At 51.0% G+C, this 25,561-nt stretch overlaps 3 protein-coding genes across 4 annotated transcripts; 1 reads left to right on the forward strand and 2 right to left on the reverse strand.

The window, feature by feature from the left end:
* Positions 1-12,439: 12,439 nt before the first annotated feature.
* GPR135 (G protein-coupled receptor 135) lies at positions 12,440-14,929 on the reverse strand. The gene has a single exon (XM_083864408.1). The coding sequence runs from the start codon at positions 14,924-14,926 to the stop codon at positions 13,658-13,660; it is 1,269 nt and encodes a 422-aa protein (XP_083720534.1). The 5' UTR covers positions 14,927-14,929; the 3' UTR covers positions 12,440-13,657.
* Positions 14,930-16,532: 1,603 nt separating this feature from the next.
* L3HYPDH (trans-L-3-hydroxyproline dehydratase) lies at positions 16,533-19,527 on the reverse strand (the record flags this gene model as incomplete). 2 transcript variants are annotated; one of them, XM_083864189.1, is made up of 5 exons in its annotated part: positions 16,533-16,821; positions 17,149-17,286; positions 18,153-18,275; positions 18,563-18,732; positions 18,984-19,527. In XM_083864189.1, 5 exons carry the CDS (start codon positions 19,525-19,527, stop codon positions 16,696-16,698), a joined length of 1,101 nt encoding a protein of 366 aa, XP_083720315.1. In that variant the 3' UTR covers positions 16,533-16,695. The 2 variants fall into 2 exon arrangements, with proteins under 2 accessions (XP_083720315.1, XP_083720314.1); XM_083864188.1 differs by having other exon boundaries at positions 16,533-16,817; positions 17,145-17,286.
* A 292-nt stretch (positions 19,528-19,819) lies between these two features.
* Positions 19,820-25,312, forward strand: JKAMP (JNK1/MAPK8 associated membrane protein). Its single transcript, XM_083863806.1, has 7 exons — positions 19,820-19,884; positions 20,056-20,147; positions 20,709-20,863; positions 22,367-22,573; positions 23,251-23,432; positions 24,083-24,159; positions 24,461-25,312. The coding sequence occupies exons 1-7, from the start codon at positions 19,872-19,874 to the stop codon at positions 24,677-24,679; spliced, it is 945 nt and encodes a 314-aa protein (XP_083719932.1). The 5' UTR covers positions 19,820-19,871; the 3' UTR covers positions 24,680-25,312.
* Positions 25,313-25,561: the final 249 nt, after the last annotated feature.

The raw sequence follows: 25,561 nt of genomic DNA on the forward strand, positions 1-25,561 counted from the left end.
CATGGCAGAGGCGTGAGTTATTTTGTAGGGGAAAAAAATGGGAGATTTTTATAGGTAATTAGGAGTTGAGGGCAGATGTTGAAGAAGAGGGTCTCTCAGGATTGCTCTTTTTTGGGTGTGTTTGCAGGCATTTCTGGGGTCAAGTGATAACCCCTTCACCCTTTCCCTGAGTGCTGGGTTTTAGGAGGTTGGGGTTTTTCCACTCTGCTGGGTTTAAGGCAGTTGGGTTTTTCCAGCCTCCAGGATTGCAGCATCCTCATTGTCACCCATGTGTGGGTTCTGAAATGCCTCCCAGTCGTTGAACCCCTTCATTTCTCCTCGTTTTGTTGTTGCTGATGCCTGTCCCCACCTTGGTGGGAATTTTTTCCAAAATCCCACTGGGGCTTTTCCAGGATCCTGCATTGAGGCAACAGCGAGTTTTGTATCATGGGATTGGATCCTGTCCCTTTTTCCAGGAGAAGTGCTCGCTGGGCTGGCCACTGTGCCTCTAGGAAGCCTATCTAGTGATGATGTTTCCTTGGCAGTAGCCCAAACCCCTCCTGGCTTATTCCTGCTCACCTTTTCCTTTCCCACACACCTTTCCATCCAGGTTCTGTGTTGCTTTCTTTTTCCAATGCTCTGGAGTGATTTTTGCAGCACCCAAATACACCCCCAGACCTCACTTCTTGTGCCACAGGGAGCATCTGCATTGTTCTCTGACCCATGGGCTTCCCATTTTGGATTGGGGCTGGCAGGGAGCACATACTCCATCACCACCCCTGGCAGTTGTGGGCTGGTGATGCCATGGGAAAGCAGCCCAGGGCTGTGTGGTGATAGGAAAGGAAAACAGGAATGGCTTCAGCTGCTCTTCCCATCATAAATCCCCGTGTCCCCAGCATAGGACTGGTCTGGGTTTGTCCATAAATAGATGTGAACAAGCTGGCCAAACCCCACAAACCGATGAGGACCTGAAATTCTAGTTTATGGCAGATTGCAGGTTTCCTGGGCCACGCCATTGTGTGACACAGGATGGTCCCCAGGATGGGGGTAGGGTGGCTGTGGGAGGTGTGAGCCAGGTCAGGACACAGCTTTTTATTCAACCAAGATACTTGATGGGAAAAAATATCCTAGTAACTTCCGAGTTTCCTGGACTTCAAACCCTTCCACAGGGCTGGATCAGCAGATCGTTTAAGAATACAAATTTCAGATACTGTGTTTGTCATCCCAGATAGAAGGGGACCAGGGTGGGCACTGTGCTGGACTGGCACACCTGTGCTATGTGAGCCCATGTCCACTGATGTCCTGGCTGGCTGGGCTTTCACCTGAAAAACTCCTCCTGTGCCCCAAATCCTGGCTGTTCCTGCAGTTCCAGCCATGAGCCAGCACAGTGTGCCGGATGATCCAAACCTCCCAGACCCGCTGGTGCCAGGGAAGCTGCCGGGCATGGCGCTCCTGGAGGAATTGTCCCGTGGGGCCACCCAGCTTGGTGGCACCAAACCTGCCCAGCCAGCCCTGATGACTGTGCCCCGCTCCAGCCCGGCAGCTTTCCCTGTTGCCAAAGGCTGTGGCGACTGGGAGTCCCACCGGAGCCAGGAGTGTCACCTCCCGCACAGCCCGGTGCCCTTGGCATCGCGCCCCACCTTGGCAAAGATGAGTCAAGGGCTTGTGGCAATAGATGCAGGCACGGCAGCATTGCAGCATTGCATGCACGGCTCAGCTCAGCAAGCAGGGCAGGCACGGCTAGATGGGGAGATAGATACTCCCATGCTGCTGGCAGCCACTCTGTGCCACTGGCAGGAGCTGCTGGATTTCTGGATTATTTATTTAATCCCAGTAAAGGGGACTGTGGGCCCAATGGACCTGTCAGACTTTGATATCCCTGCTGGAGGCCCTCGGGAAAGGGTAAGCAAAACAGGGATGTTGCCAGTTCTGCTCCACATGATAAAACTGGATAAACTGCTCCTGGGATAAAACTGCACTTTGCCACCATCACTGTCACACAGCCCGACCAAACCTGCAGTCCTTGTGCAGGGCTGGCACTGCTGGATGCCACAGGAACAGGCACAAGGCTGAGGAGGAGCAACTGGGAGAGCTGGAGGGGCTCAGCCTGGAGAAAAGGAGGTTCAAGGGGGACCTTTTCACTCTCTACAGCTCCCTGACAGGAGGGGGCAGCCAGGTGGGGGTTCATCTCTTCTCTCAGGTAACAAATAACAGGGCAAGAGAAAACAGCTTCAAGTAATGCCAGGGCAGGTTTAGATTGGATATTGAAGTTCTTTGTCCAAAGAGTTACCAAGCATTGGAACAAGCTCAGGGCAGTGGTGGAGTCACCATCCCTGGAGGTATCCAAAAGCCATGTAGATATTGCACTTGGGGACATGGTTAATGGTGAGATTAGCAGTGCTGGGGGAATGGTTGGATTCAATGATCTTAGAGATCTTTTCAACCTAAATGATTCTGTGATTCCAAAAAATTCTGTGATCCTATGATTCTCAACTCTCATAAAAACTGGTCATTTCACCCAAAGCCTGTGCTTTGGGTGAACACACTCTTCGAGCTTTGCTTCTGGGGGAGACAGGAGAGACATAAAGGTAATTGATGGATGCAGGAGGGAGGGGATGAGCCCCATCTCCATCAAAGATGCAAATCCTGCAAACATCTTTCCCCTGAGCTCTCTCCCAGGCATTGTTCAGGGTCCTCCAACAGATGCACGTGAAAAGGAGAATTCTCCCTTTGAATCAGGAGTGCTGTGACTTGAAACCTCTGAGCATTTTGTGTCATTTTTAGCCTTAAACCAGGCTTGATGAGGGTGTGCAGTTAAGCCAGGGAGAAATCCCGTACAAAGGCTGAGCAAAGTGCCATCTGCTGGCACTTTCCAACTTCAGCATTTTAGAGCTGTCAAGTCACAAAATCAACTCCGCTTCTTGTTTTCCTCTGCGATCCCTACCGTGGTCTGAAAAGTCCTCATGCTAAGTTTTCTACGTAAGCTTCCCCCGGCGTGATTGAGGAAGGATAATTTTAATTTTCTCCACTGTAATTCGAGTCAAATAGCCAAAGGTCACAGCCTGTGGCTCCTCTGTGACTTTTGGCAATGCCCAACCTTCAGGTTGATGCACACTGTGTGCATGTGGAGGCATCAAAAAATGCACATGTGTGTAAGATAAACTAACTCAAAACAGCTTCATGGGTCATCTGAACTTGCTTTTGAAATTACCACAGAATGCCCCACACCACTAGACTGTCCCCAGCTTGCCCCAGTGCCAGGGTCTGTGTTGGGAGACTGTTTCTACCCAGCTTTCCTTACACCTTGTATGCACTCTGTTGTCACACTGCAAAGAACTTGAAATTAAGCTGGAGTTTCCCAGTTCTCAGAGCAATTCTGTGTGAAGGGAAGTCATAGAAATTGCCATTTTCCCATTATTTTCTTTACTGGCCCATATTCCAGTATTTGCTCATGTGCTCTCAGCTCAGAGGTGGCTCTGCAGGAGGGACAGGACTCACACATTTTGGGTTTGGGCAACAGCAAACAAAGCTGCTCTAAACCAAGATTATCCTGGGCACCACCACAGGCAATCTGGAGGCCACAGCTTTGTTCCTGCTGCCTTAACCCCTGCCTTTGGCCTGCCAGGACACTGCTGTAAGCTGGGCTTTGGGTGCCCCTGGCTTTTCCTGGGCTTTGGGTGCTGAGGGGTACCAGCAGCTTTTCCATCTGCTTGAATATGTGCCTGTGTGCTCTGACATGCCTTTACTTTGCCAGGCTCTGTGCAGAGCATCCCCCGGGCTCAAGGAAAAATAAGGAAGTCCCAGTTTTGTGCTTTACCCAGCTCCTGATCATTGCCTAAAACCCTTTTTGCTATGAAATCAGCGAGAAGCACTCAGGCAATACCTAGTTCTTATGGTAAATCTTTCCAATTTAATAGCAGGAGGCAATCACCATTTGAGTTACATTTTCTGTAAAGGCTCCACAATTCAGATGCTGTATTCAGAACTTGACATGACCTCAGGGATGCTATATTACCAAATGTTCTGTAAAATGCACCAGACTGAGCACAGAAGCCACAGGCACAGATCAGGCACAAGTGCTGCAGCACATTACATTCCACTGGAAAAAAAAAAAATAAGTGACCTGGTTACTCAGAGCATTTTTTATCCCTGATGCTGAGATTAGTTCAGAGTATGTTGCTAAATCAGGTAAGCAAATTACATTTATGGGGTCGTGAGGGAATTGCTGGAAGGGTGAGATGAATTGCAGAGATATTTATTTTGATGCTTTTGTCCACCTCTACCCTGAGGGCAGATGAGCCTGGGGGGGTGTGTTAATTTGTAGAGCCCATCCAGAGGGGGTTTGAAGCACCAGCATCCTCCCAGCTGCCCTCTGATGGAGTGGGGTGGGCTGGGCTAGCCCGGTGTTTTCCATAATCTCACACAGGAGCCAGCCTGGTGCCCATGTGCAGCCCCAACATGGGGATAATTTTCACCTGCTCTGAGTGTGAACCCCTCAGTGAATCTCTCTGGCCAAGCCCCCAAGTGTTTAACACAAAGTGTTTAAGCCTCTGCATGAGAGCTGCTGGCAGAAGCAGGAGGAGATTCCCCTGCTGCCTTCAGCCAGACTTGCTCTGGCCCCTGGGAGAAACACGGATGCTCCTCCAGATGTGCAAGGCTGATCAGCACCATTTCCACTCCCAATCTCCATCCCAGGAAATGAGGAATATAATTTTCCTAAGTGATTTCCCCAAAGTCATCACGGCTGCATCTTTCCGCTTTTCTTTATGGTGGCAAGGAGAAGAGCTGTCCATGTCTGAGGAGAAAACAAATGTGTGGAGCACTGTGGTTTTCAACACCTTTAACTCTTCAGTGCACACAATGAAAGGCCCCTGAGGAAAGACACAATACTCTGGTCTAAACAAAGCTTTAAAAAAAAAAGCTTTGTGATTACCTTTCGATGTTCCCTCAGCTTCTGAACTGACTATGCAAGAGATAAAATTAAAAATAAAGGTGAGAATAATGGATGTATAAATTGAAGGATGCCAAGGAAATTGCTCCCCAGTTGGTTTTGTGCGCTTCTGGCAGTGCTTGCCTTTGTGAAACCAGCTGAACCTGGAGGAGCTCAGTGCCAGCAGGCCAAGAAATAACACAAATAACAAGCAGTTCCTCTCAGGTTGAATTTATTTCCTCTGCTGAATCACAGCTTATGATCACCCCAGGAGCCTGTGGGCACACTGGTGTGCTCTGCCACCCAGTACAAACAGCCCCAGCAAACAGCCCCCTGTGTTAAATTTCCTTCTGTCACAGCCTCCTGGGGTCTTCTTGGCTGAGATCACCCCTAACTCCCCAGACAGATTAGTGCAGGCCTTGATGTTGTGCCCTGGGGTTTCTGCCACTTTCACTTTGGTATCCCCTGTGACTCATCCATTTCATGCCACTGAGAAGGATTCACAGTCTGTCTCTCTCCATGTCATTTTTCCTCCTGCTTCTTGCAGTGGTGATTTCTAGGAAAAAAAAAAATCCCTAGAAAGGCTGAGCTGGTGCCCAAGCACTCTGGCTGTGGTGGTACTTTGGGACTCAGGCAGTGGCCTGCCAGCAGCATGGCACTGGAAACCCATCACTCCTCTGCAAACTGGGAACAGCAGGAGGGATGTCTGTGCCATAGGAAGAGGGCTGGCCTTGTCCTCCCACATTCAGCCCCAGTGAAGCCACTGGGATTCACCCCACTGGTCATGGCAACACAAGGCTTGCAGCAGCAAACCAGTTGAGCATGAGGTTCCCCAAGACTGGATCTTACTGTGGGTTATTCCTCCTGGAAGACTCGGGACCTTTTCTTTCTAGCACTTATTTTGTGGCTCTGTAATGCTTTGCAAGCAGATCTAGATGTGCATCCATTTATTATTAATAATCAGAGTTATCATGTGAAAATACAAAAGCACTCAGAGTGCAGAGGTAGCTGGATGAACAGAGCACCTTGCCAGCACTAGGACTGATCTCACCAGCTCTCCAGGCTGCAGGTTTGCAGCTCTGACCTGCATGCACAAAATGCCTCTTTTCTGATCTGCTTTCCAAATTATTCATTTCAGCCTGTGTCTTCCAAACTAGGCTTTGGTGAGGTGCTCTTTGGGCATCAGTCACAACCCCTACCCTGAGTGCTCATATTTGGGAAGCAGCAGCAGCTCTGAGGGCAGTGGTCGATCTCATTAACAGAAAGAGGATTTTCTCAAGATCGCCACAGGGACAGCTGTGCTGGCTGCTTGGATCTCTGCTGGCATCTGCTGGATACAGGAATCAACACCAGTGCTGAAAGAGAGGCAGCAATGGGGTATTTCATACTCCTGAGCTCTCCCAGTTCTGGTGATTGACGGCAACTATTACAGCCCATCTGGCTTTCACTTATAAATACTGCTAATTGGCCTGCTAATTGTTCACAGTTCATAAGTTATGCACGCAGCATTTGCTTTGAACAGAGGCCTCATCCACAGATTAGGAAGGGAGTGGAAAATAACTATTTGAATGAATCTGATGATTAAATCAGCAGGAAAACTACCACTGCATGCACTTGGAGCAGTACATTCTAATATTTTTATATTAGTATTTTTATTGTATTTTACTATTTGATATAATAACTGATAAACTTTATCGTATATAATTTCTATACACAATATATACATATCTCTCCATGAAATAAAAAATCAACATTCTTGTATTAAAAAAAAAAATCAGGTCAGCTCCAACACCATTGGTCCAATGCTGACCAAAAGGTCTCCATTCCGGAGACAAGGAGAGAGTCCATCCATGAACAATCCCGGGCAAGCAGCAATGACTCTTCTTCTTGCTCGTTGCTGCCCTCTTTCTTTTTTCTTTTTCCATCCCACATTCCTTCTTCTTTCGTACTCCAATTTTCGGCTCTTCTAAAAGGCCAGGAACAACTGCATGCTGCAGGTGGCCTTTGGTGATTTCGTCCTTGCATGTGTGGCGTGTGTTCTCTTCATGTGCACTCTTAGGAGTGGGAGAGTTAATTCAGAAGCGGGGCTTTATGCAGATCTGGTGCCTTCTTTCATAGCCGTGCCTGCTCCCCTGCATTGATTCACTGTTCCCCAAGGAGGGTTCTTTTGAACCACCTTCGCAGAACCTGGTAGTCACTGATGGCCTGACTGTGGGCGTCCGATTGCTGCTCCAGGTGATGGAAGAGATTGTTTGTCTTCCCCATTTGAACATCTTGGGGTAATTTGATGTTCCGAGGAAGCCTCCGGTTACCCACAATGAAGTGGTTCAGGCGTTTTGCTTGCAGGGATAAGCGCAGGCTCTCGCTGATATCCACCAGTCGCATCAGAAAATCTTTCCTGCGCCAGGATGACACGGGCACGGCAGTGAGCAGGTGCATAACAATTGTCTTGGTGGCGTAGGTGGAAAAGCTGAAGCCCAGCTGCAGACGGATGAAAAACTGCAGGCACTTGAGGTGCAAACTGTCAGGGGGGGCCTGCCTGGCGATGTGCTTGAAGAACTTGGCCTCAGCCACGGCGTAAGTCTCAGGCCAGGTTGTGCTTTGGGTGTAAGCCTCCCTAGTCTGGCTGCTGACAAAGACATGTGACTTGTCTCTCCGCACGCCAAACAGCATCTCAATCCTGAACGTTTCCGTGCCATTGGTCACCTGGAACTGGCAGGAGCGTGTGGAGGGCAGCAGCTTTAAATGCCAAGTGTGTGACTGAGGCAGAGCTGGCCAGACTGCTCTCACCAGTTGGTAGAACCAGCGGGCAGTTTTGTGCACGTCGAGGTAGGAGTCGGTGCACAGGGTGTCCAGGAGGCTGAGATCTTGATTTTCCCCCAGCTCCTCCTTGGGGTGGTGCAGGAAGCACAGCATCTTCTCAGCCTTCTGCTCCTTGGAGCAGGTGCACTCCAGCTGCACACGGACACGGAAGTTCCTCACATGCCTGTGCTCTGCAGAGTCCAGCTCCAGGTGGAAGCTGTGGCCTCGGGGAGGAGTCATGGGGATGAGCACACGGTAGACAACATCCTGCTCTCGGGGACTCCAACCCTCAAAGGCACTGCCCACCCCAATGGCTCGCTGCAGGACTGGGTAGAAGCTGCCTGACAAGATGCGTCTAAAGTAAGTGATGTATTTGTCCATGAGGCCAGTTATCCACTCACAGCCTCTCTGCAGGTCCTGTACAGGCCACTGGATGCGCGCCATTAGAATTCTTCCAACGGTGTCATCAAAATCATTGTCTTCTCCTTGGACCACATTTTCCGCATCATTGTTGTTTTCTGCATTTGCAACCTCATTGAAGACTTCACTTTCAATATCATCATCATCTTCATTTAAAGCAGCATTTCCAACTTCCTCTTCATTTCCAGCATCACCTTCTTCATTTGCATCAGTGTCGCCATCATCTGGTGCATTGCCATCATCGTTGTTGTCTTCCTGCCGATTTGCACCGTCTTCTTCATTTCCAACACCTTCTCCTTCATTTGCACCCTCATTTCTGACCTCCTCTTCGTTTGCACCATTGTTTTCCTCCTCAAACTCCTCTCTCCTCAGGCTGATTTTCCACGCGATAAACCACAGGACGAAGACAAGGACCAGGAACACAAGGACCAGGAGCACAGCAAGAACCATGAGCTCCAAGGGCTGCACCTGCTTCAGGCTGAGCTGCTCCAGCTCCCGCTCCAGCCGAATCCTCTCCCACTCCAGGTGCTTTGCACGCACTTCCATGCGCAGACGAGTTTCCTCATCCCAAACGTCACCCACAGGCTGCGGGTACTGGATGAGGCTCTTCAAGAGCACGAAAAGGAGCACTACGGACTTCATGGTCTGCAGGAGGATGGAGAGAAGGCCTTGAGTGAGGCTACGAGGGAGGGAACTACTGCTTGCTGGAGGGAGGACAGGCTGCTCAGGGATCTGGGGGCAGGAAGGACAGGGACCTGGACAGCTGTAGGCAGCAAGGCCTGTCCTGCTGCCCCAGAAGCAGCAGCAGCAGCACCGTGGCCTGCCCAAGGCTGTCCCATGAGGGGCTGTCCCTGCAGGCAGGGGGAGAGCCCAGCCCCGGGTGCAGCGTTTTTGCCCCGGCCCTTGTCCCCAGCCCAGCCTCCCCAGCACGTGTGCACTCACCGCTTGCCTGAGCAATGCAGGGCCAGCGTTACCTGCTCGGGCCTTTTAGAGCTGCCCCTATTGTGACACGGCTCCCGTGATGTCACAGCTGTCACAGCACATCCCAACCCAGCCAGCCCCACCCTGTATCCCCACCATGGCTCAGCTGCTCAGAGTGGCTCTGGTGTAGTGCTTAAGGCTGCCTTTGAATGAATCTTCTTCAGAGAACTCCCATTGTTCTTTCTTTTGGATTTCTTTTCATCTGCCCTCCATTGGCAGTCTCCTAGATGTCTATGTTGGAAGGCACTCTTGAGAATCATTGACTCTAAGCTTTGATTCCTCACTGGTTGAGCTGCACTTAAATCTCTGAGTCAGTGAGGTTGAAAAAGTCCCTGAATATCACACAGTTCAACTGCAAACTTAACACTGCCTACTGCACCAATCAGCCAGATCCCCCAATGCCACATCCACATGAATTTTCAATCTTTCTAAGGCTAGTGCATGACTCATTTCCCCAGGCAGACGGTACCCAAGCTTGATATCCTTTTTTATGGAGGAATATTTCCCGGAGATCCCATTGAAAGCTCCCGTGGTGCAACCTGAGGTCATTTTCCTCTGCTCATATTGTTTGTTCCCTGGGCCAATAGAATGACCCCTACCTAGCTACAGCCTCCCTTTGGGACCATCTGCATGGTGTCAGGAGGTTGGGCTGTGAAGCCAGCTCTTCGTAGAGGAACAAAGGTGCTGCTTTTGCCCTGCACTTCCCAAGATACAGTGGGACAAAAGGGGTTGTTGCTGGGCACAAGACTTTCAGGTTGCCCAGAAGCGTTTCCATGTAAGGAGAAGCTTTGTGCCAAATCCATCAGCCAAGGGAATCCATCCTGCTCCAAGCAGAAGGAAAAAAACCAGGATTTTCCCTGTAGAAAATGGAGAGGTTTGGAGTGAAAGTCAGTGCTGGAATGTTCCCGGATGTCCATGTGAATTTTGCTAACCTGCAAGGCCAGACAGTGAAGAGGGGATCTCAGGTGAAATGCAGCTTAGGCTCCAGCTTTCTGCCCTTGTATTTCTGGAGCCTTGGAGGGGAAGGCTGTGTTGTTTGTGGTGACTTTCACAAGCTCTGATGCCAACAGCACTGGGCACCCCAAGGCTCTTTGGTCTCAGCACAGGCAAGAGCAGGCAGAAACCCTCTCCAGGCTTTGTAGAGCCCAGAGACAAGCAAAGACGAGGAGTGTACAGAAAAATTATAAAATATTATTTTATCAAAACATATTATTATTATTATTATTATTATTATTAACAGGAGTGTGCAGAAAATTGATAAAATATGTCCCAATATCTTTGAGCAAATAATGTTTGTGCAATTTGCTTTGTCAAGGCTCGTCTCAAGGGAGGATAAAGGAAAGAGGCTAGAGGGTTGGAGCCTCAGAGCCAGTTTTGTAGTGTCCAAAACATCGGTGTCTTCCTGCCTTCTGAGTTTTTCAGCCCAATGAAAGGGGATCTCTAAGTGGGGTGACACCAGCATGGGCATGTGGGAGATGTGGGGGTTACATCCCATAGTGTCTTGGCCAGGAGCCTCCTGCTGCAATGTCTTCTCACCCAAGAAAAAGCAGCTGCAAGCACAGGCAGAGTTTTAAGAGCTAGACTAAAACAGTGGCTTAATCCACTGGTTCCTTTCTCCCAGATGAACATATGGAGCCATTGTGAGGGGCAGGGACAGACCTTCTCACCCACTCTGTGGTGCTGGGTGAGAGGCAGCAGCCTTCAGCAGAGCTGGGACACAGCAGCATTTCAAGCACTGTTTTGGCAGGCAGCCTTTGGTGTGGTTTGTGTGTGTCTCTCACTGCTGTTTGTGGTTTATTTAAGACCATTTGGTTGGATTTTAAAAACATACTTTTAAAAATGTGAGTGTAGAGAACTGTGTACCTGACTTGTTCAACAGTGCTGTGATATGAGAAGTGGCTGAGGGAGTGTTTGGCCAGGAAAAAAAGGAGGTTTGGAGGGGACCTCTCTACAACTACCTGAAGGGAGGTTGTAGCCAGGTGGGGCTGATCTCTTCTCCCAGGTAACAAATAACAGGATCAGATGAAAATACCTCAAGTCTCACCAGAAGAGACTTAAATTGGATATCAGGGAAAATATCTTCACAGAAAATATTGCCAAACACTGGAACAGGCTGCCCAGGGAAGTGGTAAAGTCGCAATCCCTGGAGGCATTTAAAAGACGTGTCGTTGTGGCACTTAGGGACATGGGCTAGTGGTAGATTGGGCAGTGCTGGGATTTGATGACCCAAAAGGCCTTTTTCAACTGAAATGATTCTATGATTCTGTGATTATGAGGAACAAGGGCCAGACACAGCTTTAATACACAAGCTGGCTCTCTACTGGAGCTGCAGCAGGTCCATGTCAAAAAGGATCAGTTCAAGAATCTCCCCTTGCTACAGCCCAAGTTAGCTTTTCACAGAAATGTGCCAATTTGTGATGCCTCCAAGACCATGGCCAGCTGCCCTTGTTCAATTCCTCACATACAAAACTAACATGCACCAGCCTGAGCTTATTAAAACTATGTTGAAACCTGTGTTATAGCAGCTTCACTACCACTTTCCTAGAAAGCTGTGTTACCTCCACTCCCAGTGCAGCTCCCTCAGTCCTGATATCCCCAGCCCTTCCTTTGCCATAACTGACTGCCAAAAAGATGCTCCCCTGGCCTGTGATACACTGGTCAGGACACCAAACCAGCAGAAAAGGAAACCAGTATGAAAAAGAGGGAATGAGTGGTTGTTCTGTGCCTGAATCAGTTGGGGTGGTGGGGACAGAAGGGACAGGGAAGGTGACCAGAGCCAATTATCAATTAACCCCCACCAATCTCCTTGTTACCACCTGCAGCTACCCAGGTAAGAGTTAAATCCAATCTCATCATCCACAACCACCCCTTTTTGCCATTTACACTTGGCCACAAATTGCTGTGGAAGGGCAGGTGTGCCAGGAATTCCTGTCCTGCCCTTCCAACAAGCCACCAGTGTTCATTCACTGCCAAACAGCTCCTGTGAAGAGCTGTGGGTTTTCTGCACAGCCTCTTTCTGAAACAGCAAGAAAACACTGCTCAACCTGCAAAATCCAGTAGCTGCAGGGCAAATCAGCAGTGCTGAGTAGTCAAGGGTCAGATCTTTTCCTCATGGGTTTCAGGAGCATCAGAGAAGAAAGTTACAGTAATGCTTAACAGCATGGATATCAGCTGCATTAAAGTTTCACAAACCTTTAGGTCTCTCTGCTATCATTCAACTGGCAATTTTTTACAGGAGTTCCCTTCCCAAGGCTGGCCTGAGAATGATGCCAGGCTGAGACACTTTCATTTCCTGCATAAAAGACAATTTATTTCTTGTCTCACTTACAAAATAATGATACTGTGTTCACCTGCGTCACAAACAGCTGAAAAATCAGGAAAAACTGAAACACTGTATTTTTAAAGCCTGTACAAGGAAAAATACTGTCTCACACTTAACTCTGGCAAAGACAAATGAAGGTCACATTTTAATTTCTGATTCAAAATATTAATTTAAGGCTTTGGGCCCTTGAACAAAAAGATTACACTGATAAATTCATTTGGATTTATGCTGTGCCGTTGCGCTTCTATGGTGTTATTTTCTTTTTTGTTTTCAACAGCAAACAGCTGTTTTTTCAATATTGCATTCCAATGGATTGCTGCCATCAATACAACAATAACTGTTCTGTGCACACACACATTTTCACATGCTGCAGAGCACATAGGGAGCACATGGTATTGCTTTACCTCTCAGACATTTCTCTCACACAGCTCCTTTAATTATGGTAAAAACCCTTGGAGATGTGAGACACTTTGGATGAGCTCAAAAAGAAAACACACATCTTGTGCACACCACAGTTCACACCCACACCCTTTTCAGTCTGTCTGAGGAACTCATGTTTTTCATATTCATAGTGTTTTGACTGTACCTGCAAAAAAGAGAAAAGGCTGCTGAAATTCTGACACCTGAGGTGTGACCTTCCTTTCCTTCCCTCCCAATATCATACATCAATTACTTTTTTTGTTATGCTTCAGAGTTTAAATTAAAAAAAATAATATAAATAGATCACTTTTTTCAGGCTGTCCTACATTCTGTGACTTTATGACTGTTGGCACTTCCACACATAACACGTAAAAGCAACATTTTCCTGCCATAATGCGGTTTTCACAGTGTGGTGTTTTCAGAGCAGCTTCCAGCTGCCGGTGCTCAGCTTTCAATCGCTTTTTATGGCACTTAACAAACAGCTCACACAGGGACATTCAGTCAGCTTTGGTGTGTCAGCCTCTGGGCTTCACAGTGGCACTTTCTGCAGGTCTGGAGCAAACGCTGTCCTGTTCCTGCAGCTGAGCTCGGTGGCTGTTACTGATGCATCAAACCTGCTGAAAGGGAAGGGGAATTTCCCTTTCCCCCGTGGAGCTCTTGCTGCTCACAGATGAGGCCACCAAAGCAGAGCTCGCACAGTGGAGAACAAACACAGTCCCACCACAGTTTTCCTGGTGATGTGGCTACAAAGGGCTCCAGGACTTTCTCCAGGGAGAGACGCCTCCATCCTGACCCCCATCCCTTCAGAGGCTGGTGTCGATGGTGCCAGCTTTGGCCTTCAGGGTGGCCTCAGAGATGGTGTCCGGCTGCCCGTCCCGACAGAAGAGCACGGCCGGAGTCTTGCAGGCCCACATGGCCACCTCAGCCCCGCTGGCCGGGCTGGAGGAGGACAGGCCGCTGCCCGGGGGGCCGCCGTGCCGGTTGATGTAGCGTTCCCGTACACGCTCGGCCCTGCTCCGGGGCTCGGGCTGGCGGCCCGGCACCGACAGATAGGCCACCATGTTATTCCTAGTCCTGTAGCCGCCCTCCCGGCCGCGCCGCAGCAGCACCGAGATGTTGGGGTTGCGGGCGGCGTAGATGAGCGGGTTGATGGCGCCGTTGGCCCAGGCCATCCCGCTGGCCACCGCGTCCATGGTGGGCGAGAAGGGCAGGCGGCCCGCGGCGGCGGCCAGCCCCAGGACGCAGTAGGGCCCCCAGCAGCAGATGATGGAGACGATCATGATGAGCACCGTGGTGGCCGTGCGCATCTCCCCGTAGGCCCTCAGCAGGTGCCCGTAGGTGGTGAGCGGCCTCACGCGGCTCTCGGCCAGCCGCACCGCCCGGCAGATGTTGAAGTGGCAGAAACACATCACGGCGAAGGGTAGGAGGTAGCAGAGCACGATCAGGGCGGCGCCGTAGGGCGGCCCGAGCCGGGAGGAGCCCCAGGGCAGCACGTAGACGCAGCGATAGGAACCGGGACGGGCTTCGCGACGCCCCTCGCCCGCCAGGCCGTACCAGGGCCCGGCCAGCGCCAGGGCCGCCAGCCACACCGCGGCCAGCAGCTGCGCCGCCCGCCGCCGCCCCATCTTGTGCCGGGGCTGCCGCACGATGGCACAGTAGCGGTCGAAGGAGAGCAGGGCCATGGTGAGCGTGGCGGCGATGCCCAGCCCGGCGTGCAGCGCGGCGCTGGCCAGGCACAGGCGCTGCCCGAAGAGCCAAGCGCCGGGCGGGCGGCTGAGCAGGCTGAGGAAGGCCAGCGGCAGGCAGAGCAGCGCGCCCAGCAGCTCCGACAGCGACAGCGACAGCACGAAGGCGTTGGTGACCGTGCGGAGCTGCCGGTGCCGGGCGATCACCAGCACCACCGCCCCATTGCCCAGCGCGGACAGGGCGAAGATGAGCAGCAGCGCGGCCGCTTGCGAGGCCAGAGCCGCCGCCGACCACCCCCCCGCCGCCGCCGCCGCCGCCGTCCCGCCGCTCTCGTTCCCGCCGCCGCCGCGGGAGAGGTTTCCCGGCACGGCCGCCGCCGGCTCCATGCGCAGCCTCACGGCCCGGCCCCCCCCGGCTGCTGCTGACGTCGCTCGGCCGCCGTTGCCCGGGGAACCGGCCCGGCCCGGCCCGGCCCCGCTACAGACCAGCGGTGGGGCCGGGGGCATCATCCCCATCCCGGAGCCGGAGATGGGTCCTCAGGGATGTGCCCCCCTGGCAGCTCCTCTGCCTTCCAGGAAGGACCAGCTACCGCAGACACTCAGGGGGAGGCCGGGACCACCATCCCGGCTGGGGCTTGAAGGATCATCAGTTGTAGGATTGATGGAGCAGGACCCCATATGGGCAACAGGACTCTTTCCACCCACTCTCATCAATGCCATAGCTGCGTGCCTCTACCTGAAAATTTTCTTAGGGATGGTGGTAGAGAATAGGTAATGAAGGATGCGTCCCAATTAGTGCCTGAAGAACCTGCAAATATCCTCTGCTGGACTTAGTGAGTTGCTGTCCCAGCTCTTTCCCAGGAGCCAGGCTGGGTGCCTGATCAGGAGGGAGATGCCCAGATGAAAACACATGGAAGAGTGTGCCCTTGCAAGTACAGAGGATGTGTGTGTCACTTCTTGTTCTCCTGGACCAGAGAGGCTGTATGGGACTTACAGGAGGGTTACAGGAAAGCTGGGAGCAAGAGCCCCAGACACCACCCTAAAAACCTCTATTGGCAACACAGCAGTTGCACAAATCAGGGGATTTTTATTTCCTCTTGCTACAAAGTTATTTTCAAGCTGACAGAAGAAATTCCTCCCAGGCTTTTCTGTGCCAGCCTTATCTAAGTTCACCAGTATGACTTTCTCCCTTCTGCTGCATGAACTTCCATGAGATGATCATTATCATTTTCATGTCTCATTTTAACAAGTGCCAGTTCCTTCTGTGAGTGTCTTCATTTAACAATCACCATTTTGTCCAGACACAGTGGAAGTGACAGGCCACCAGAGGTCTGAAAATGCAAATGCTTGGTTTTTCCCTCGAGGGACTCTGGCAAATCTAGCAAGACTGCACTCTGATGCACAAGCTGCCCCTGGACTGGGATGAAATCAGTAAATAATTAGCAAAGGTCATAATGGCTCAGACCTTCAAACACAGCTGCCCCTGTTGAAAGTTAACCACAGGATATTTGCAGCCAGTGGTCCAAGAAAAGCAAGAGAGGAAGGCTTAGGGGACAGCACAGCATGGACACTCAGCAGGAATATAGGAAGTTCTGACCAAATGCCCGCATCCAGCCCTGGCATGGGAGAAATAAGTGAGGAAGGGGTTGTCCGGACAGGCTGAGCAGGGAAGCTGGGGCATGAGACAGAGCAGCACAGCTGGCTGAGCAGGAGACAACAAGAGCAAGCAATTCAAACCCAGTCATGACATACTCAGCAGAATGCAGCAAATGAGCTCTGGGAATGAAAACAAGGAAAACGGCAGCATTTTCAGCTGGCATTTAATAGAAATCTAACTTTGAAATTCATAATTTGCAGACATAGAGAAGGCACTTAGACTTGAAGGCAGCTTTCCAAGATCAGCTCCCTTTTAATGTGAATTATTGGGAAGAGAAAAAATACTACAGCTTCTCAGAGCAGCTTGTATATGCTAATCACAGGGCACCCAATATGCTAATCACAACAGGGCAACAAGCCTGTTATCCTGAAATGTGACAAATGCTGTCACACCATCCAAGGCTCTTCCTGTTGCAACGTGTGGAGAAGCAAAACAGAAATTGATGGGCAGGAGAAGTGCAGCACCATCAGTGAGACTTTATCACCACCCATAGCTTAGGTCACTTGAAGAAGAAACCATGTTTCAGAGGGTCTTCCTCTTCAACAGTGAAGGTGGCTGTGCCAGTGTAGAAAGCTTCTCCTGAGACTTCCACAATGACAGCGTTGTAGTTCCCAAACTTGGCTTCCTGCAGAGGGCTTAGGATGAGGATAGAGGAAACAGAAGGTTCTCAACTCTCCCAACCCCACAGAATTCCAGTGTTACCTGGCATTAATGCAGACACCCCTCCCTGAGTGCTCTGCCCCACCCTGGTACATCCCAAATCGTGCAGCAACCACGCAACACAAGGTCCCAAAACCCTTGAAGTGCTAGGTTTGTGGAAAGGCAAGACCCCCAGGCACCTCCCTCCTTCCCTACAGCCTTCCCCAGGCACAGAAAGGCTTTTCTGCTTCCCCACTGAGCACATTTCCAGCAGCCCCTGAGACAGGGGGAAAGTCCAGCACAAGCCACTTGCCTTCACTGCCTTCCCAGTGAACAAGGAGCCCGTGGTGCTGCTCCGGAAGGTTCTGGTCTGGTCCAGCTGGATGAGTCCCTTGTGGTACTGCAGGGCAATTCGAGCTGTCACCCCTGAACCTGTCGGACTTCGGTCAACCTGCAGCACAAGAGAGAAACCAGCTCTAGATTTTGAGGTTTAATACAAAATGAGATTGCTCCCCCTCAGTTCTCTCTGCCACCTTTACACTGCACTTGGGGGAAACCCCTCCAGCCCAGGGTTTTGTAGAGAATCCAGATACATCACAAAAAAAAGCAGGTTTGGGGTACTTCTGGACTGTGATTGGCAGAGTTAGGGATGGATGATCTAATAAACACTGAGGCTATTTAGGAGCACTTGAAATCTTCCCAGCATCATCTCAAAAGAATTGAGAGGGGCTAAGACCACCTGCCCCATTCTCACACCTCAAGGCACGACTGGTTCTCCTAAGCTGAGGAGGCTCCTGGCCAGCCTAGTTTTTAAAATCTCCAAAAACAGTGTTAGTCAGCTTCTGAGGTGACCTGTCCCAGTGCTCCAGACTCCTCTCTGCTGGGAAATCCAACCAAAACTTCCCCTGCCATTTATGTGATGCCATATGCACTGCAGACAATAACAGAATTTTAACACCCCATTTCTCTCCTTGTTGTTCATCCCCAGGAGATGTTCAGTGGATTAGGACTTTAGGGACATGTACTGTGCTGGGATCCTGTCTCAGCCCCTGAACTCCTGGAAAATTCCAATCAACAGGTTTTGGGTATGAAACTTTTTAAAATGCACACCATCTAAGGTGTGCAGAAGTATTTCTGCTATTAGGAGTAAAACCAGAACATGTGCATCAACACTCAGCTCTCCACAGACATGACAGCAGCACAAGCAAGCACTGCCCAAACTAAGAATCAGAACAGTCTCTCTTCTTTGCAGTGGATCTAAGGGACAAAGGGACAATTGTGGTGCCTCTTGTGCCTGAGAAGAGCCCGTTTCTGTACCTGTTCATCTGCAAACACACAGATGTTGGTGGTGGGCTCCTCACTAAAGGCATCTTTCCCATCTGTCAGTATGGTGCCATAGAGGAAAGCCAGCTCTTCACTCTCAGGGTGATGAAGCTTGAACTGGGAACAGCACAGAGAGGGTCACAAATGCACACAACAGCTGCAACGTGTGCAGTGCAGCTTCTGTGAGAGACCAAAGGGGACAAGGCCACATTGCTGCATTTCCACCTCTGCTTTGCAGGTAACAGAGACAGAGAGAAGCAGCAAGGCTCCTTCTCACATCCTTGTAAGGACTGAAATTCAGCATGGGGCTGGGAGGATGGGACTCTCCCACCATCCTGAGCATCTCAGTCTGGTGCAGCCACCCCAAAGGGAACATGCTGGGACACCACAGTGCTCACCCATACCTGTTTCTTCACGGCTTCTGTCACTGCACTGGCTGCACTGACAAGGTCCCTGGTCCTTGAAGAGCACACATCAAGGCCCAGCTGCTCGGCGCTGAGGAAGGCATAGAAAGTGCCACCGTAGGCAATGTCAACCACCACCTTCCCACGGCCAGGGACATCAATGGCCAAGTCTGAGCAGAGAAAGGGAAGAAGGTGAGGAGGCAAAACTGTGCTGAGCCATGAGCTTGTATACAGAGTGAAGGAACCCAGCTGCACACTAGGGCAGTGGATGGGGATGATAACCTGAGCACTCCTATGGGCACCTTACAGCATCCCTGAAGAACAGCGGGACTAGGGAGATCATCACCGGTGGTCCCCCAGCCAGGCCACCAGCCCCCACGCACGGCCACCACCACCCTCCCCAGCAAACCCAGGTCCCCACCGGTGGCGGCGGCGAAGGCGGGCACGCTGTGGAAGCGCACGGGGTTCCCGCTGCGGCGGCCGTCCCAGGGCACGAAGGCGGTGACGGGCCCGCAGGGGCAGCGCAGGCGGACGGCGGTCTCGGGCCGGGCAGGCTCCGGCACCAGCCCATAATCGAGGGCGAAGCGGCCGAGGGCCATCACGGCGTGGCCGCACATGGCGCTGTAGCCGGCGCAGTGCAGGAAGAGCACAGCCAGGTGCGCGCCCTCGGCGGCCGCCCCGCCGCGCACCACCAGGGCCCCGTACATGCCGCCGTGCCCGCGCGGCTCGTGCATCAGCGCCCGCCGCACGTGGTCCTGCCCGGCCGCCACCTCCCGCCGCAGCGACAGCAGCGACAGCCCCGCCGCCGCCGCCCGCTCCGCCGCCTCCAGCCGCGGGATGATGCGCAGCGGCTCGCCGCCCGTGTGCATCTCCACCGTCTGCAGCACCGCGGCCGAGGGCGAGTGCGGGGGCAGCGCCCGTCCCGCTCTGCCACCGTCACCGCCGGTGTCACCCTGTGCCGCCATCGCGCCTGCACCGCCGGGGTCGCACTGCAGGGGGCGCGCCTGTGCCACGGGCCACACCCACTATGGGCCACGCCCACAAACAACAGGCCACGCCCACAAACTACAGACCACGCCCCGTTCAGGCCTCCCCAGCCTGTGACCACGCCCACGTCACACCCATCCAATGAACTCACGCACACAACCGCGCCCATAGAACTAACCACGCCCCATGTTGGACCCCGCCCCTCGGCCCCGCCCCTCCCTTTGGGCGTTCCCGCGCCCGCATTCCCGGGTGGAGCCGACCCGCGGCGGAAGCGGAAGTGCCGCGACGGAAGTACCGGGCCCGCGGTTGCCGGGTTACCGCGATGTTCCGCGCCGGTAGGACAGGCCGCGATGGGGCAACGGGACGGGCCGCGATGGGGCACCGGGCCGGGGCTGGGAATGAGGGCGGAGGTGTGGATGGGGTTGAGGGTGTTTTCAGCGGCTGGAGCGGGCCGGGACTGGCGGTCGATGCCTCTCCCGGTAACGCGGCCCGCGCTCTCCCCGCAGCTGTGGACATCCAGCCCGCCTGCCTCGGGCTGTACTGCGGCAGGACCGTGCTGTCGGTGAACGGCTCCGTGGAGACCTACGGGGACTGCGGGGTGAGTACGAGGCTCGGCCCGGTGCGGGGTGGCTCAGGCCGGGGGCGAGAACAGCGCCCTGACCGAACAGGAGCTGCACCCCGACACCCTGCCCGGAGGAGCTGCTGGAGGCTCGGGGCTGAACCCGAGCTGACTGGGAAAAGCTGGAGCAGAACTTCCAGCTGGGATGGTGTGGAGAGCTGTGCTGAAATAAGTCGCTGTGCACGTCGGTTTTATTGGAGTGCTAAGGGAGAGCGAGATCCAGGAAAGGTGGGATGAAATGGAAGGAAGAAACTGGGAGCAGTGGTTGTGAGCAGCCTGGTGAGGGAGCTGAGATGAAAAGGAGTGGTGTGACAGCAGGAGAAGGAAATAGAGGCTTTTAATCATGCTTCACCCTTGTTTATATTAAAAAAAAGACCCAGAGTAAGCAAGTGTGGGTTGAAAAATTACTGGGGTTATTGTTTCATCTCTTTAAAAATCTGCTCTGTGCCTTACCCCGTCCTGCTTCAAGCTGTTTTCCCATTAACTGCAGTGATTTGCTGTTGGCAGTGGGACTCTAAACACAACCTCTGCTCTCTGCAGGTGTGTCCTAGAGGGCAAAGAACCGACGACAACAAAATCTGCCGGGAGTGTGTGGGCTCTCCAGACCGCTATGACTGGCTGTACCTCGGCTTCATGGCCATGCTGCCCCTGGTTTTACACTGGTTCTTCATCGAGTGGTATTCTGGGAAGAAGAGGTTTGTGTGCCCTTTCTCTAGATGAGCTGCTTCAAGTTGGAAATCTTTTGTCCAGTCTGAGATGCTGAACTGAACTGTCCAGCAGTTCTTTTGAATCCTAGACTGCTTTGGGTTGGGGGAAGCTTAAAGATCATCCAGTTCCAATTCTTTCTGTTGGACAGGGACAACTTCCATCAGACCAGGTTGCTCAGAGCCCCATCCATCCTTATTGATTGAGCTGATATGGCTGCACAGAAGTTTAGAGCAGCTGTAGGAGGGTTTATTTACAAATGTGAGTGTCCTGCAGGGCACCCTTTCCAGTCACTGCCATCAGGGCGTGGTCTGTACCTTTTTAATGTGGCAGTTTGGGCTGGATTTGGTTTCCCAGCAGGTTGTATCATCCCCTCTCTCCTGGGTCAGTATCAGCAGGGCTGCACAAGTGCAATGAGAGGATAGGTTTGAGTTTTTTCTTTAGGAATATGTATTCTGGGTTTGGGTCTTGATAGCAGAGCTGCTGTGGCCTTTACATCAGAGAAGTTCTGTAAAAAAGAGGTTTAAATCCACAGCTGCATGTGGCTGTTAGGTGTTAGACTGGAGTGTTTTAAGAAATGATGGTTCTGGAGTGCATTAAACTGTCCTTGTCCATGGCAGGGGATTGGAACTGGATAGTCTTTAAAGTCCCTTCTAACCCATATCATTCTGTGATTCTGTGAAAAGACAGAGGGCTGAGAATATTTATTATGTGAATATTTACCATCTTCAGTAAGGACTTGCAGCTCTGGAAATTCTGCTTATATCACATGTAGCAATGTCACCCCTTCTGAGATGTGTGGTGTGTTACCCTCACTGCTCTTTTCTTTTACACACTAAATCACCTGAGATTGTCAAAGAGTTTCCCCACTGAGTGTCTTTTAACCCTGCAGAAGGCTCTCCCTGCCCAGGCCCCCTCTTTCCAATGGGTGTTGGGGTTTGCCAGGAGCTGGGGATGCCTTGGGAAGGCTGACCTGGAACAGAGACTGGACAGAGCTGGAGAATAAAGTAGATATTTGTTGAAAGGCCTTTAGGATACATCTTGGGCAGGACAGGGCGTGGCCAGGGCTACACCCAAGATGGGCCCAAAATGATCACAAAATGGTTGACTGGTCTCCAGGTCTCACACTTTTATAACTTTTGGTCCATTTGCATATTGGGGTTTAATTGTCCAATTACAGCTTCAGATTATGAAGTCCCATCCTTCTTGTTTTCTCTCTTCAGTCCACCACTGTTTGTGCTTTTGGGCCTGAAAAAGTATAAACAAGTTGTCCTTGATCTCCAGCAGGAAAAGGATTTGTTTTGTCTCCCTGCTCTGTGAAGAGAGATTCTGAGCACAGTGGGAGGCTCAGAACTGCACCCCTAGGCAGCATACAATCTGACAAGCATGAAAGCTAAAACTTAAGGCACCATACTCCCCTGTTTAGAGGCTTGACAAGGCTGACCCTTGCTGCCTCCCTGGCAGTGACAGTAACAGTGTGTGTTGTCCCTCAGCTCCAGTGCACTGCTGCAGCACCTGACAGCCCTGCTGGAGTGCAGCGCGGCCGCCGTGGTGACGCTGCTGCTGAGCGACCCCGCGGGCTCCCTGCACATCCGCTCCTGCAGGGTGAAGAAGCTCTCAGACTGGTACACCATGCTCTACAACCCCAGCCCTGACTACATCACCACAGTGCACTGCACCCACGAGGCCGTGTACCCCCTGTGAGTTTGAAGGGTTTGGGTTTCTGCCTGCCCCTCTGGCCTTTGGGTTTCTGTTTTGTCCCTGCCTCTCCTCAAAGCTGCCAAAGGTGTTCATGTGGAGTTGGGATCAATGGCAGTCAATGCCCTGAATGTTTCGTGCATTGAGCTGTTTTACATGGGTTTAGCAACACTTAATGACTTTCTGAGTAATCAAAGAAAGTGGCACAGTCCAGGGTATTACATAATCAATTGAGTTGGAAAACACCTCTGGGAGCATTGAGTCCAACCTATGACCCAGCACCACCATGGCACTAAGTGCCAATTCCAGTTTTTCCTTAAAAGTCTCTAGGGATGGTGACTCCATCACTTCCCTGGACAGCCCATTCCGGTGTCTGATCACCCTTTCTGTGAAGAAGTTCCTCCTGATGTCCAACATGAATATCCCAGTGTGCAGCTTGAGACTGTGTCCTCTCATCCTGTCACTATGTAGCTTAAAACTTCTTTTTTTGCTTGCCACTCATTGGAAAGAAACAGCTTAACTGTTTCCCCTAAGGAAAAGTTATCCCATCATTCTGTGTTTACACCTTTTGCCTATAAAGTCTTTAGAGTTCACTGACTAACCCAAATTCCTTAATTGTGCCCTGAGTTTCCATGAGAACCCTGCACATTTTAAGGAATTTCATTTTTTTTTTCTCCAGGTACACCATTGTATTTATCTATTACGCCTTCTGTCTCGTGCTGATGATGCTGCTTCGGCCTCTCCTGGTGAAGAAGATTGCCTGTGGTTTGGGGAGGTCTGACCGATTTAAAAGCATTTATGCAGCCCTCTACTTCTTCCCCATCCTCACCGTGCTGCAGGCCGTGGGAGGAGGCCTCCTCTGTGAGTTCTCTCTTAAAAAACACTCCTGAACATACCTATAAATGCACACTGAGAAAGGACTTAAGGGAGAGAAGAGAGAGACACTTTTTGCTTTGGGAATAAGAATATCGTTTAGGGTTGTTTTGAAGAGTTTCTCCTGAAAATTTTGCTCGTTAGGAGCTCTGTCCTCACCAAGCTCCTGACCAACACTGCTTTGCCTCAGCCAATGCTGCTAGAGACTGTCCCAAAAAATGAATAGAGGGGGTGTGAGAGGAAAGTATTTCAGAGTGAGCTAGTTCTGCTTTTTGCTAAGGCAGAGCTTGTCTAATTTCAGAGATGGATTTCAGTGTAAATTTGGAGAGATTGGCTATTTTTGGTTTAGCTTCCAGCGTTCCTGTCACATTTGGAGAGGTGCCACAAAATCTCCACTCAGCCTGACTACTTTCCTCATTATGTGCCTTTTTCAATTCGTGCTGGAAGTGTTGAATAACTGCAGTGAGAAACAGCAGAAAACCTTAGGGGGAGCATCTGAAGGGTTGTGCTTGTTTGGTGCCAGGCTAAGAGGCAGCTGGAGCAGCTCAGTTTGCTTCACACCTGTGGAGAAACTCTCTCTGCTGAAGGAAAAGCCGTGCCATTTTTTGCCTGCTAACGCGTTGCATGTTTGCCTTTAGATTATGCCTTCCCATACATCATCCTGGTGCTCTCTTTGGTTACACTGGCTGTGTACATGTCTGCTTCTGAAGTGGAGGTGGGTAAACATGTTTCCTGTGTTAAAACTCAACAGTAAAAAACTTGAGTGAGCAGAGACCACTTTGTCTCTTGTCTTTTCTCAGTGGTGTATTTTACATTTAAGCCTCTTCCTTCATCCCTTCCCCTCTTGGCTGGAGGAATCTCATGTAAGAATTCCCTCTGATAGTGCACTGGGATATTGGGTGTGTGCTGGAAGGGCTCAAACCCAGGAGGCTTCACATGGTTTTTCTCCTCTACCTGTCACACCTCTCAAATTTCAGGTGCTGAATGCTAACAGGATATTTTGTTTATTTTGCAAGTTTTTCAAGGATCTGCTCGTGAGGAAGAAAAGGCTCGTTGTCCTCTTCAGCCACTGGTTACTCCATGCCTATGGAATCATCTCCATTTCCAAACTGGATAAGCTTGAGCAGGACCTGCCTTTGCTTGCCTTGGTGCCTGCCCCTGCTCTTTTCTACTTGCTGACAGCAAAGTACACAGAGCCCTCACGGATCCTTGCTGAATCTGGGAATGGACATTGAAAGGAGCCTGTGCCAACAACTCTGTCCCAGTGGTCTGGATGGAGCAATTTTCGTGCTTGTCACGCTTTGGAAACTTCTGTTTTCAAAAAGGAGTTATGTGCCAGGCTTCTGGTGAAGTACCTCTGGGTGTGAGACTGTGTAATATTAAAAAGCTGCACTTTGTATTCTTCCTGAGTATCTGGTATAGATCAAAAGTAATGTCTTTTTATCTGTTTATCACTGTGAATCTGTATAAAAAGCTTGTGACATGTCCTAGTACAATGGTTTGCTTGTGTATTGTTCATTTCCTAACATGGTATTTGAATAAAACAATAGAGCCGGGTTTTCAATAGACTTTAATAAAAAAAAAATAGAGCTTGAATATACCAGAGAACTTGATTTTTTCATCACATACTCTAGCTTTCATCCCCCACCAGTGGAAACAGACTGTCTTCTTCCTAACATCAGAAGATAAAACATGTGCATGATTCCTCATGATGTTTGAGACTGACTGCTGGAGAAGTGCACTATAAAATTCTTTATAAGGTAGAGTTTATGCTCTGTGTGCTTCAAATATGGAGACTTTCCTAGAGACCATTAAATAGACCAGATTAAAGATTTTCTTTTCTTAGGAGTTGGGTTGGTATTGGTCACCAAAACTTGATGCTGTAGAAGGTCTAGACAGATGCAGAGCACTGTTGAAGGGTCAAAAACAGAACCAAGAGCATGAAGATCCTTTCAAATTACATGGATCATTGGCTGTAACTGCATATTTCTATATGACTGTGATGATAATGCTTTTTTCATTCCATCACCTGCCAACACTGCTAAGGACAGTCTGCCAGCAGCTCAGAGGCTTTGAAAGGTGTCACCTCAGCCAGGCTGCCTTGAGCTCTCTCCTCC

This window comes from Zosterops lateralis, assembly GCF_965231275.1.
Source record: "Zosterops lateralis genome assembly, chromosome: 6".
NCBI classification, from domain to species: Eukaryota; Metazoa; Chordata; class Aves; order Passeriformes; family Zosteropidae; genus Zosterops; species Zosterops lateralis.